This window comes from Parasteatoda tepidariorum, chromosome X1, assembly GCF_043381705.1.
Source record: "Parasteatoda tepidariorum isolate YZ-2023 chromosome X1, CAS_Ptep_4.0, whole genome shotgun sequence".
Taxonomy (NCBI): Eukaryota; Metazoa; Arthropoda; class Arachnida; order Araneae; family Theridiidae; genus Parasteatoda; species Parasteatoda tepidariorum.
Window position 1 is genome coordinate 1,856,810 of NC_092214.1, and position 12,631 is coordinate 1,869,440.

Below are 12,631 nucleotides of genomic sequence, written 5' to 3' on the forward strand. Positions count from 1 at the left end.
TTTTTTTCCCTGTCTTTTCTTAAAATAATTAGTTACCTGACTTTATGGACCTATGAATTAAAACTATCAGAGTAATATAAATTTTAAATTTCTAGATAATAAACTTTTTTATCTTCTTGAAATTGTTTTGAAAAGTGCATAGTGATTGTTAAATGAACTTGACCTAATATTAACTTTACCAAGAATTCCATTTGCTTTAAAAATTCTGTCAAGTTGAAATGTTTTTTCTAAAAGTTAGAAATACGAAAATTCTAACGGCTAAATAAAAATGGAGAAAGCTTGGATGGATGGATCTCTTATTTAACTTAAAAGACTAAACTCGACACTTTAAATCAAATTAAGAACCCTTCAAAACCGCCCTCCAAGCTTCGTTAAAAAGCATGGATTAACTAGAAATAGAAAGATGTATGAGCGCACAACGACGCAGCAAGTAAGATGGCGGAAAACTCTCGCGGTTGCTTCACCTTGAAAGGAGTGGGCTAATGGGAGTGTCTTCTCCAGCTCCATGAGTCAGTGTAAGCAAACCAAGAGGTGAATGGGATCTTCCGATTTGCACTCAAACTACAAATTCCGAAGACGCAAAACAATACTGCCGGAGAGCAGTAAAGTTCCTGCAGATGAAAGACAACGTGAAACCGTGAAGCTTATGTAGGCAAACATGCTGCTCACCGCAGGTTGCTAGTAATGAATAATTAAAAAAAAAGGCTTGTTTATTTAGAGGAAATAAGTTTTTGTGTCTAATCTTGAAGCTTAAAATATCGTCTGCACAAATTATTTACATATTTAATGTTAGTATATATAATTAGTTGCATATATAATATTTAATTTCCCCGAAACATTCAGATTTCCTCATAATAAATGAGAATCCAAGCGTTCGATTAAAGTTATGTAAATGTTCCTCTTTTTTGTTTTAGTTAGACCCTGAGCAGAGAGCAAAAAAAAGAAGGAATCATTCTGAATAACTTTCATTTTGATGGTCGAGTTTTCACGTACTAAATGTAAATCATAATTATTCCAAGGGGTGATTTCAATTATGCTAATTAATTAGTGCTAACTATTAATTAGGATACGAAATCAGACACTAAAACGTACTTTTTCTAAATAAGCATCTCATTTTTTTTTTACATATGTCTGACCCTTGAAATATGGAGTGAGGGAGTAGACGCAAGTTGTGGCCTTTATAGTATAGTCCCTTTAATGTTAATTTCATTTTTTGTGGTCATAACTTTAAAACGAACTGAGCGATTTCAGAAACATTTGCATCCACTGATGAAACCAGTTTACTCAAAAGTAATTTCTTACAAAACATACTTTTTAACATTTATTATTAATTTATTAAAATGTTTTTATTGAGTGGAAGTGAAATTAATTATATATCTAAAAATAATTTGATGACAATGAAAAAATATTTAAATTTAGTGATTAATATTTAAATATGGTAAACTTACCAGGAACTTAGCTAAAACAAACATAGCGTTCATTCATGATTTTTCGTTGATGGACAATATTTTTTTCTTCTTTTTTATTTATAAAATGTGGTATTTCTTTTTAAGTCTTCTTTAAATTTCGTCACAGGTTTTTCAAATCTCATTGCAGTTTTAAGGGATTTTTTTTGCTATTTTTTTCCATTTATTTTGCTTTACGTTACATTTTGTTTTGCTGCTTGAAATCTATAACATTCAGAAACTTGAAATCACTAAGGTGTGTAGAAAAAGTTTCAAGTAATTTAATGGAGCAAAAAAATTTAAGATCTTCGATTATTATTTAAGAATTATCAACTGTTAAACTTGAAATAGTGAAAAAATATGTATTCTGTTCTAATCCCTGCTGAAATGCAACCATAAAATTGAAATTTGACATGAGTCATTTTTTAATTTTAAACGTAACGATATTTTGTTTTTAAAACTCTTATCTTTTTCAAAGTCATTGCATATTTGCGCGCTTTTTTGCGAATCTTTTCCCACTTTTTTTGCTTTTGTTTTTCTGGGCGAAATCTATATGACTTAGAAATGACAAATATGAATAGAAAACAAGGAATTCGATGTAAATAATAATTGATGAATTAAAATTGAATGAAAATCGTGTCTAATTGAAAGTTTTCTGAAAAATTCAAAATTATCAAGTATGCTGGATTGACAGCACAATTATAACAAGAATAAAAACAGAGGAGGGTTACTCTAGAAAAGCATTTTTAAAAAGCTTTTAATTAAAACGTTGGGATACAATTTTCTGTAAAAGGAGCTATTCACCAAATTCAATTTTAGCCGGGGAGGTTGGGTGATTGAGTTAGGTATCATTGAATCTATATTTTGAAACTATTTCTTACGTGTTCTTTTAGATTTTTATCCGATGCATATTTTACGAAATATCTGGCCTTCCTTTTGGGCACCCTGTATAGTTTTTTTTAGCTTGCATGTAACTTGAAACACAGCTTTTCATTGTAATTATTTTTTCATAAATTTTTAATAGTAGGTGATGATCAAGAAGAACTCAAAAGAAAGAAAAAATCATCAATTACGTCTTAAAAGTGCTACTTACCACAATAACTGCAATTTTAATAAACATCCTTTGTGATAAATCCTACAAAAAAATAATTTCAGAAATTAAATTAATTGATTATAAAAGATGAATTGATTATAAAAGATGAAATTCAATTCAAAAGATGAATATTTAAATTGATTATAAAAGATGAAATTCAATTTATGATTACTATATATTCGGATTTATTGTACAGTGCGAGAACAAAAAATGGACCACCCTGAATAACTTTTAATCTAGTGATCAAGATCTTTACGTTCTATAACTCAATCTTAATGGTTCGAGAGGGTGACCCCAAATTAACTAATTAATCAATGCAGACAATATATTAAGCCTCGAAATCGGACACAAAAGCGTACTTTCTCTGAATAATCATACCTTTCTATCGACGGATTCCGATTTCTGAGCCTCAAAATATAGAGGGTAGCCGCTATCTGGGAAATATGGTCCCCATAGTTTGATCAGGAGAGGGGCCAAAGTTTGGATCCCTTAATGTTAATTTAATTTTTTGCGATTTTCGCTTTATCTCGAGAACTTTTTTAGTGAAATGAAAAAAATTTGCATTTAACTATAAAATTTGTTAGTCCAAAGATAATTTTACGCAAAAAACATTTTTAGTAAATATTTAGAATTTTTTATTATTTTATTTAGTAATAATCGAAAAAATTTTGAATTGTAAGGTATACATTTTTTTACACCATTTTAAAGTATGTAATTTTAAATGGCAAGTTACAAAATTCAACCGAAATCGGTTGAATAGTTTCGGAGAAATCGAATTTTAAAAATATGACTTTCTTAAAATTCGATTTCTCAGGAACTATTTGACCGATTTCGCTCATATTTTTTTGTCATAGAAATTCCAAATTTTAATATGGTGCAAAAATTTTTTTAACTTTCAATTCAATTTTTATTTTTGTTGTTACTAAATAAAATAATAAGAAATAAAAAATATTTATATATATATTTTTTTTTTGCTTGAGATTATCTTTTGACAACAGAATTTTATAATTTTGTGCAAAATTTTTCAATTCTCTTAAAAAGTTATCGAGATATAGTGAATTAATCAATCAATCAAATATCGTTACAAAATTTGGACCCCTTTATGTTATTTTACATTTTGCGTATTTTGTAATATCTCGAGAACGAAGTGAATTTAGCGAATTGAAAACTTTTTGTTTTAGTTATAAAATTCGTTTCTCCAAAGATAATTCCATACAAAAAATGAATTTTAGTAAATATTTATTGCTTTTATTATTTTACATTTTGAAATTTTATGGAATTTTTGAAATTTTTTACGCTATTTTAAAGTATGTACATAATTTTACATGGCAAAATGCAAAATTTGAGCAAAGTCAGTTAAATAGTTCCTGAATTATCGAATTTTAAGTATACGAATGAATTTGGATGTATATAAAAATATGTATATTTGTTATAAATATGATGATATATGATATTATATGATATTATAATATGATGTATATTTTGCGTATAATTAGATTAAATTAAATTAGATCATACAAAAAGGTTGTCGGAGAAGTGAAATTGAAGAATGGCCATAGAAAAACAAAATTTTAATGATTAATCTTGATTAAATTACGATTTATTTTATGAAATACATAAGTAAAATGAATATACTAATAAAAACACGCAAAGTACTTACAAAAGATTTATTAAAAATGAAGTTTAGTATGATAGACTTCGAAACAAGACTATTCTTTGGTCTTACTGTGCAATCTTGGCACCAATATCGCATTTCTTTGCATCATTTTTTCGAACAAACAGCACCCATTCGAAACAAACAGCACCCTCGCGAAACGCTTCCTTTTGAAATGAAAGCGCAAAGTGCTGCAAAGCATGCTTGTATAATTTGCAGAAATTTGGACAACCTACGCCATCTGTTAATCCAGCTCTGAATAAAGAATTAAACATTGCCAGAATGTAACCATGAACGAGAAAAGCAACGAGCTGCATAGATGAATAGAGAGAGAAAATGATGATGATGAAAAATGATGAGATGGGAAAAAATGCATGACCCCGGAAATCCTGCGTTGAGTCACAGTGGCGTACATAGACTCTTGTGCCCCCCCCGGAAGATTTATAAATGTGCCCTAGCTTGGACTTAACACAATTGTTTAAAAATTAATACACTGCTCAAAACAATTAAAAGAAATTGTAAGTCTTGTGTAAAATAGCAGTATAAGCAATTTTTCATATAAAATGGAGGAAGAGAGTCACAAATGTAAATTTTTCTTATTTTTAAACTTCGCAGTATGCAAAATTTGAGTTTGAAGTTGATGACGACGCTTTAGAGGCAGAGAATTTGATTTGGTTTTCTACTTAATGTAAGATAAAGCGGAAAAGAATGATCGACATTCAGTAAGGGCGTTGTTTCGATGAATGTGATGTCCCAACGAAGTCATTAAACTGAATTAGAAGCTTGGAGACCGGTTAGAGGGAGGGGGGCTGGAACATCCACCATACAGTCCAAACCTTTCACAGTGTGACTTTCATGTTTTTGGACCTCCAAAACAGGCTATACGCGGACATCGACAAACGACGACGTGTGTGACTAGGTCCAGGCCTGGATCCGTCAGCAGCTTACTAGCTTCTTCAAAGATGGAATCGAACGACTAAGTGTCGCAATGGGAAAAATGCGCCAACAGTTTTGGAGACTACTTTTGAGTATGTGCACTGTGTATTACTACATTTGTGAGTTAATTAAATCGTTACCGTTACTTTACACTAGTGGTCGGGTTTCATTTGAATGCCCTCATACATTACAAAGTTTGCAGTTATCCGAGATTTTCTGAAAAATTAGACTGTCATGATTTTTCCCGACTTTCAATTTTTGCCCCGATATTCTAGAATTTTGTGCACGTTCAGAACACCACTATTTTCTACTAAAGTAATCAAGAATTCAAAATAAAAAAGAAAAAAGATTCGAATCGAATCGCAGAATACAGAAATATAGATTTTCGATCCAACATCTTTTTATTTTAATTAATAATGAAAATTTGATGACTCAATTAATAATTTTACATAATCTAATTTTTATGAGGATGAATTCAAGTTCATGTACATATTTATTATTTTCAGCCAATCCAGCAACAAATCATGGATGTTGAATTTCGTAGTTTCGCAACAATCGTTTCTTAAGATTTAAAAAATGAGTGCTTGCTATCAATACAGTGGTCATGAGCCGCACTGGCTCAGGGGATAGAGCGTTCGCCTTCCAATTATGCGAACCGGGTTCGAATTCCGGTAATGGCTGGTCGATACAAATTCCGCATCCGGCTTGCACCCATCACAGTGCTGACGCGAAATAACCTCAGTGGTAGACAGTTCATGGGTTAGAGATCTTTTGCCGTCAGGCTAGCCGTAGGAGGTTCTCGGGGTCATCCTCTCCATGTAACGCAAATGCGGGTCAGTTCCACCAAAAAATCCTCCATGGAGGCAAATTTCTCCCAATGATTGATACAGGAGTTCCCTTGTCTTCTGGATTGGGTTCAAAATTACAAGGCTACGGAGTTGAACATTAGTAGTCGTTAACTCAAAAAATTGGGTCGGCTGTTCAACGACGGTTATAAAATTATAAAAAGTGCAGTAATCATATCATAGAATTTTTAAAGGGCAAATTGAGGGATCATTTAGCAAATTAAAAAATTTTTTTTAAATTTTTATTTTTTTAAGACTATTGAACCCTTACTTTAATATTATTTGACTAAGAAAGTACTGAACTAGATTAAAAATCTTAATCAAATATGAAAGAATAGTGACTAATTAATGCTGCTTTTTCTTTTTATGCAACATTATTTTAAAAATTTTTATAAATTGATATGAAGCTATTATGAATTGTTCAGTGTTCTATTAATTAAATTGTTCTGAAAAATTTAAGACTTTATGTTCTAAATAAAATAATTTTGAAAAGAAAAAAAGCATATTTTATGATTCTTAGAAACAAATGTTTTCTTTGGTTGCACTTAAGTAAAGCAAATTATATTTTTTTTTAAAGTAGCGTGGAAAAATGTAGTATTATATTTTTGTAAAAGTAGTATTTTTTAAAAAGGAGTGTAAGTATATTGTTTTATAAAGAAAAATGTCCTGTTTTTCTTCTTTTCTTTCCCCGATTCTGAGGCCTGAACTGCCCGCTTGGAATACACTCAGTTATTTTCTAAAAATGAAAGAAATTTCTATGACCCTCCTTCCGAAAGAAAAAAAAATTAAAAGTAATATTCTGTGCAAAATGTAGGAAAGTTAATAAACAATAAAAATGTTAACAAATATGTCTTATTTTATCACAGTCGTTGAACAGCCGACTACCACTGTTCAACTCCGTCCGTAGCCTTGTAATTTTGAACTCAATCCAGAAGGGAACTCCTGGATCAAGTATTGGAAGAAATTCACCTTCATGGAGGACTTCTTGATGGACTTCATCCGGTCTTATGATTACTTATTACGGCTCTAACAAAGAAGTCTGAATATTATGGATCATATGACATGAAAGAAACTATATGTTTTTTTGCATGTGAGTCCATTTGAAAATGAGTTTTCTCCAGAAACTTCTGTTCCATTTTGTAAATAATTTCAATTCTTTTTTCTTAACAGCGCACTAACGAAAATTAAAGAATTTTTATCGTGCAAAATTTTCTTTACAAATGACTACGTTCAATTATGAGATAGCATTAATCATCGCTACATTCAATCAATCACCAAAAAAAAAAAAAAAAAAAAAAAAAAAAAAAAAGAAGAAGAAGGAGGAGGAGGAGGAGGGAAAAAAAGGCTAACACTAGCACTGCCTTTTGTCTTTCTTTTTTTTTCTTTCCATTTTATTAAAAAATCTTTTTGCTTTTTCCTATAAAACATCAAATAAATGTTGTAATAATTTCCTTGTATCGTGTTGACAATCCCTCTATTCTCATTTCTGTAAGTTGTAAATTTAAATTTAAAATTTTACACAAATTATTACATACATTTCAAACTCGAATAATTTATCAAATATAAAAGTTTCTGAAAGATATTCACTAATGCAAAATGCGTTATTTTCTATTGAAAATTTACCGACATTTCTTCCAAAAGAAAAAAAAATCTGTGTAATGCAAACATAATCAATATTAGTGTTAATATAAGCGAAATAGAATAAAGCTTTTTATTTAAAATTCAAAAGATTATAAAACGGTTACAAAAATACTTAGTTTATGGAATTATTTTCGCTTAAAAATTATGTTATTTTTCTCCCTTTGGAATAATATTTTTGAATAAAAAAAAATCATATCAGAACTGTTTGTGGTTATAAAAGTTGTGTAAAATGCGACATTTTTAACATGAATTTCAAAGAAAATGTAAGCATATACATTTATTTTAAAAACGGATGGAAAAAAGCATCCCAAATTCTTTCGCTAAACAGAGAATATTAAAATTAATTTAGATCAATACTGTTTGATATCTTGACAACGAGTGTTTTACAAGGAGGGTTTAACAAGTGGTGTTCTATTTTAAAATCTTTTATTCTGATACTTTAGGGAATGGAGCAATATTGTTCAAATTCTTTTTCAAAATCATGTAAGAAGGAAATATTTCAACAGGCTACAACTTTGAAGATTGTAATCGACTCTATTGTTATTCACATATTTAATTGTAGTCTGCTCCCAAGACTAATAAATTACTGTTCTGTACAGAATGGTTCCTTAGAGAGACATTCGATAAAAAAATAAATATGAGATAAGATGCAAAAAAAATGAAATTTAAGTCATGAAAAATGAATTTCAAGGGTTCAAATTTGCAGCAAAGTGGCGTTTCTCGATGATCTCAGTAAAGAATCCACAAAGTAACAAAAGTCACAATAAGAGACTTTTATTTGATATCACAGACTAACATCACATTATGACCTCATTTATCCTTAGTCACACTTATTTTACTATATTCTTTTTCCTAAGTGTGGCTTTATATAAAAGTTTTCATTTGTTTTTTTTCTCTCATAATTAAAATTTCAGGAAGTATTTAGAATAATGCAAAAATGTATATTTGCTTAAAGTAATATTTGACTTCTAAAAAAATTAAGAACTGAATATTAAAGATAGAAAAAAAATATATGAATTTAATTTTTAAGGACGTGAGTTGTTAAAAATCTAATGTCTTTTGAAATAAAAGATTGAAATTAAGGAGGGCGATAATCAGAAAGCAGAATTTTGAAACAAAATTTATAAAGATTTAAAAATAGAACTTATCTTTTTTTTAAATCAAATTTTCAACGATAAAAACTCATGTCATTTCAAAATATATTCAGAAAATTTCAAAAATACATTTAAAGCAGATGATACATATTTCTTATTTAGTAAAGATAGACTAACCTTAAAATGTCCACTGATTCAACTGCAAACATTAAAGTAAGATTTAAATTGAATGTTAATAAAGTGAAAATGTTTCTCTGAAAACGTGCGTACTTAATCACATTCAAAAGTCAACTAAATCACTTTCCATATCAACTTTCATTCTCGATCAAATGATAACATCTACTTTTATTATCAGTTGAAAAACAATTTGTTTGTCCCTCCGGTTGAAAGATACAAATATTTGTGTTTTTATTTATAGCTGCCACAAATTATTGATAAGGCCACTAAAAAAGATTATTTTTTTATGCATCTGAAGTTTATTTTAATGATTATATGAACAATAGTTTAACTAATGTTTTTCTTATAATTTTACCACTCATTTGTGTTTACACATCACAAAATAAATCAATAAACGTTTTACTCAATCTTAACGGTGCATAACATGGCAATATATCTTACGATCAAATTAAGTGCAGATATATTCATAAATTTTAATTAATAATAGGAGTAATCATTATTTTCCTTAATTTCGAATATTTTGAAATTGAATAAAGGTTTCTTTAGATACTTTAGCAAAAAAGACGCATTTAGATTCCTGAATATGTATACATCTTTCTTTGTGATTATGTCTAAAATTTTTATTATTTAGAAATTGGCAAATTTGTAATTTAGTTAGGATTTTATTAATTTTGTATTTTTTAAAACTGTCTCAATAAGACGTCGTTAATTTATTATTAAAAATAACTTTCGTTCAGACTCCTAATTCAATTTAAGTTAGTTGATATTTATGAAGTTTTAATCGTAGATAATCCACACATTTGTATTGTTGTAGAAATTCTTATTTTTATTTTGGAAGTCAGTAAAAAAAAATCAGTTGCTCAGAGTAAATTGACGATACGAGTAAAAACTAACTAAATCGTGACTTTTTATTTGCTGATTACGTATTAAGTAACTTTTTTCAAGAACATATTTTTAACAAACAATTTTAGAAAAAACCTTACGCAAGGTATAATATTAAAGACAGAGTAAGAACTATTTATATCGCTAAATGCAAGATTTTCCGAGAAGACTTACCTTAATCTGTATTTTTAGATTCCTTATAAGAAATGAAAACAAAGGAAGTATATACAAATTAATATTTAAGTGAAGAAAAAAATAATCTGGAAAAATAATATCTGGCAAATTATAGCGAAGAAAAGCATCTAATATTCATTGAAAGAGGAGAATAATCTCTCTTTTCCCTCCCAAAATCAAATTATTGCCTTCTTGCACTTTTCAGATTTCGATAATGTTTCTTCTTAGCTTTAATTTTCTAATGTGTTTCTGAAAATGATTCTAAAAATACGCATTAAGGGCGTTCTTTACAGAACAAACCTATTAGGATCAGTATTGTTTTGTCTAATCATAAAAATCTCTAACATTAAATCCTTTCTTTTCACATTCTATGAAAGAAGAATAATGTAGAGTAAATTTACAATTGTAGGTGAAGTTGCATAACTTAATTTTTTTTATATGTACTCGCCACAGAAGTCAGAAAGTTTATATAATTTATTCTGCGTTAATGTCACATAACTTTTGTCTGAGAGAGTTATTAGTACATATTTCTGGCTATTTTATAAAATGTATACATATTATTTGAAACAAGGCTTTTTTTTCTGTATGTTCATAATTTCTAATTTTTTTTTAAATGTTCTTTCTACCAAGATTTACCAGAATCTACATTCGTAGTCATTTTCTTAAGACTGAAGGAAATGATTATGTATAATCATTTCATTTTAGAGTGCATCCCAAAAAATGCGCTATAAAGATTTTTTGTACATTTTTTCACATTTTTATTAGTACCATTTGCTTTCATTCGATTCATTTTATTTAATTTTTTTTACATTTTTGTTTATTTATTTATTTAGTTTGACAGAATATCTTAATTTTCTGTATCATTTTTTGAGAATTAAATCAACAAAATTTAGAAATAATTAAGTACAGCAAAGTCAAAATAACACTTAGTCAAAATAGCACATGTTCGATCTCAACCAGTACAAAAACTTGTTCTACACTGGTGACCACTGAAAATGAACACGTAACACTCTCATTCCTTGCCAGATGGTAACTCTACATTATTTCGCCTCGTTCAACAGTTCGATAAACAAATTATCTGAGTCTCAAACAACGTCAAGGCCTGAACTTTCCAGGAGAAAATGTTAATTTACGATCAAGTGCCATATATTTTACGAAACAAATTTACTGGCTGACCTAATGTCGTAATATTTTTACAAGCTTAAATTTAATTTTACAATCAGTAAGTGGAACACTTTTTGCCGGTATCTTACCGTAATCTAGAGTTTCAGAGTGTAAATTACATACGCAAATTTTTCAATATTTTCAATTAAAACAACAAGTTTCCAATTAGAGGTTTTTCCATTAATTTTCAAAGTAATTTCACCTATTTAAGTACTATTATTCTACACATTATTGAAGAATTCTGGCACAAATAGGCATTGAGCATAAAATAGTATTTACGATGGGTGCTTCCGGAATTGACATCCTTGGGAAAGAGATTCCCCTTATACCACTTATAGCGTGAAATCGAAATGTTAATTAAATCATGTTGAGTTTCAGGATGTTCCTTTAATTAAATATTTGTCTATTTTTAAATAAATGATTGTATTTAATTGTCTTTTTAGTGAAATAAATGTATTTAATTATCTTTTTAGAGTGAAATAAATATATTTAATTGCCTTTTTAGTGAAATAAATGTATTTATAATTCCTTTTTTGTGTGTGTGTGTGTGTGGTAAAATAAATGCATTTAAATCCCTTTTTTAGTTAAAAATTGTATTTTTGATTGAATACACGTATTTACTAATTTATTCACAGAATATTTTTATATTCACTGGTGCTTCTATGGGAGAAACTGGAAGGTGAAGAATCTGAGAGACTCTTAAGAATTTCAGTGATAATAAACGAGTATCATCGAAACGCATCTTTGATCGGAATAATTTTACCCCGCTGCATTAATAAATTTCATCTCTGAACGAAATAATTGCAACGCGCATTAGCCACATATATACGTTTCGTTTTTGATCGAAATAATTGTAACGCTCATGCTATTTTATTTAACGTAATAAATATAATAAAACTATTTTCCAGAGTTCTTTTAAGTAATTTTTTGCTTGTTTATTAAATACAAATTTATGAAAAAGAATTCTGAATTGCACATAAGGAAAAACACATTTAATTAGTGGTTTAATAGGAAGAATGAAATGAATGAGAACTTCCGTTCTGATCAGGAAGGACTGTTTTTTCAAAGGGATGCACTTCCGAAGAGATTTATTTATTGGCTCATTCAAAGAAGTTGGAAATTTTATGTGTATAACCACTTCGTAGTCACCAAATATTTATAAGAACGTATGTTTTAAACTTCAAATAGTACATCCATCGAAATCTCAATAGAGTTTATAATGGCTGGAGTTGAGAATACGGCAATCAAAAGAAAATATGATAAAAACGATGTATATATTAGCAATATTATTTTAAAAATTAGATTTATTTTATTCTGTTCTAAGTTATTATTTATTTTCAATAATATTTTTATTGAAATAAATAACTATTATTAAAATTATTAATTTAGAAATTTATTATTGAAAAAATTATGGAAATTTTAAGTTGATTTCAATATTATTATACTTCCATTTCCCTAATTATTATATTTTATTGAATTTCACTTAGTTTTTTCTTTTATAGTTTTTTTTTTGGTTTTTTTAAATT

General features: G+C 28.4%; 1 protein-coding gene across 4 annotated transcripts in view; it reads right to left on the reverse strand.

The window, feature by feature from the left end:
• LOC107453005 (N-acetyl-alpha-glucosaminidase) overlaps positions 1 to 9,021 on the reverse strand; it is an 80,672-nt gene extending 71,651 nt beyond the window's left edge. For 3 of the 4 annotated variants that reach the window (XR_011638300.1, XM_071187956.1, XM_016069664.3), the window contains exons 1-2: positions 8,886 to 9,021; positions 2,539 to 2,580 (exon numbers count right to left, since the gene is read on the reverse strand). Coding sequence is in view for 2 of the 4 variants with exons in the window: in XM_071187956.1 (XP_071044057.1) it covers positions 2,539 to 2,565 (27 nt within the window). In the remaining 2 variants the exon portion in view is untranslated. The remainder of the gene's footprint in view (positions 1 to 2,538; positions 2,581 to 8,885) is intronic. The other variant, XM_071187957.1, reaches the window with a different exon arrangement.
• Between the last annotated feature and the right edge of the window lie 3,610 nt (positions 9,022 to 12,631).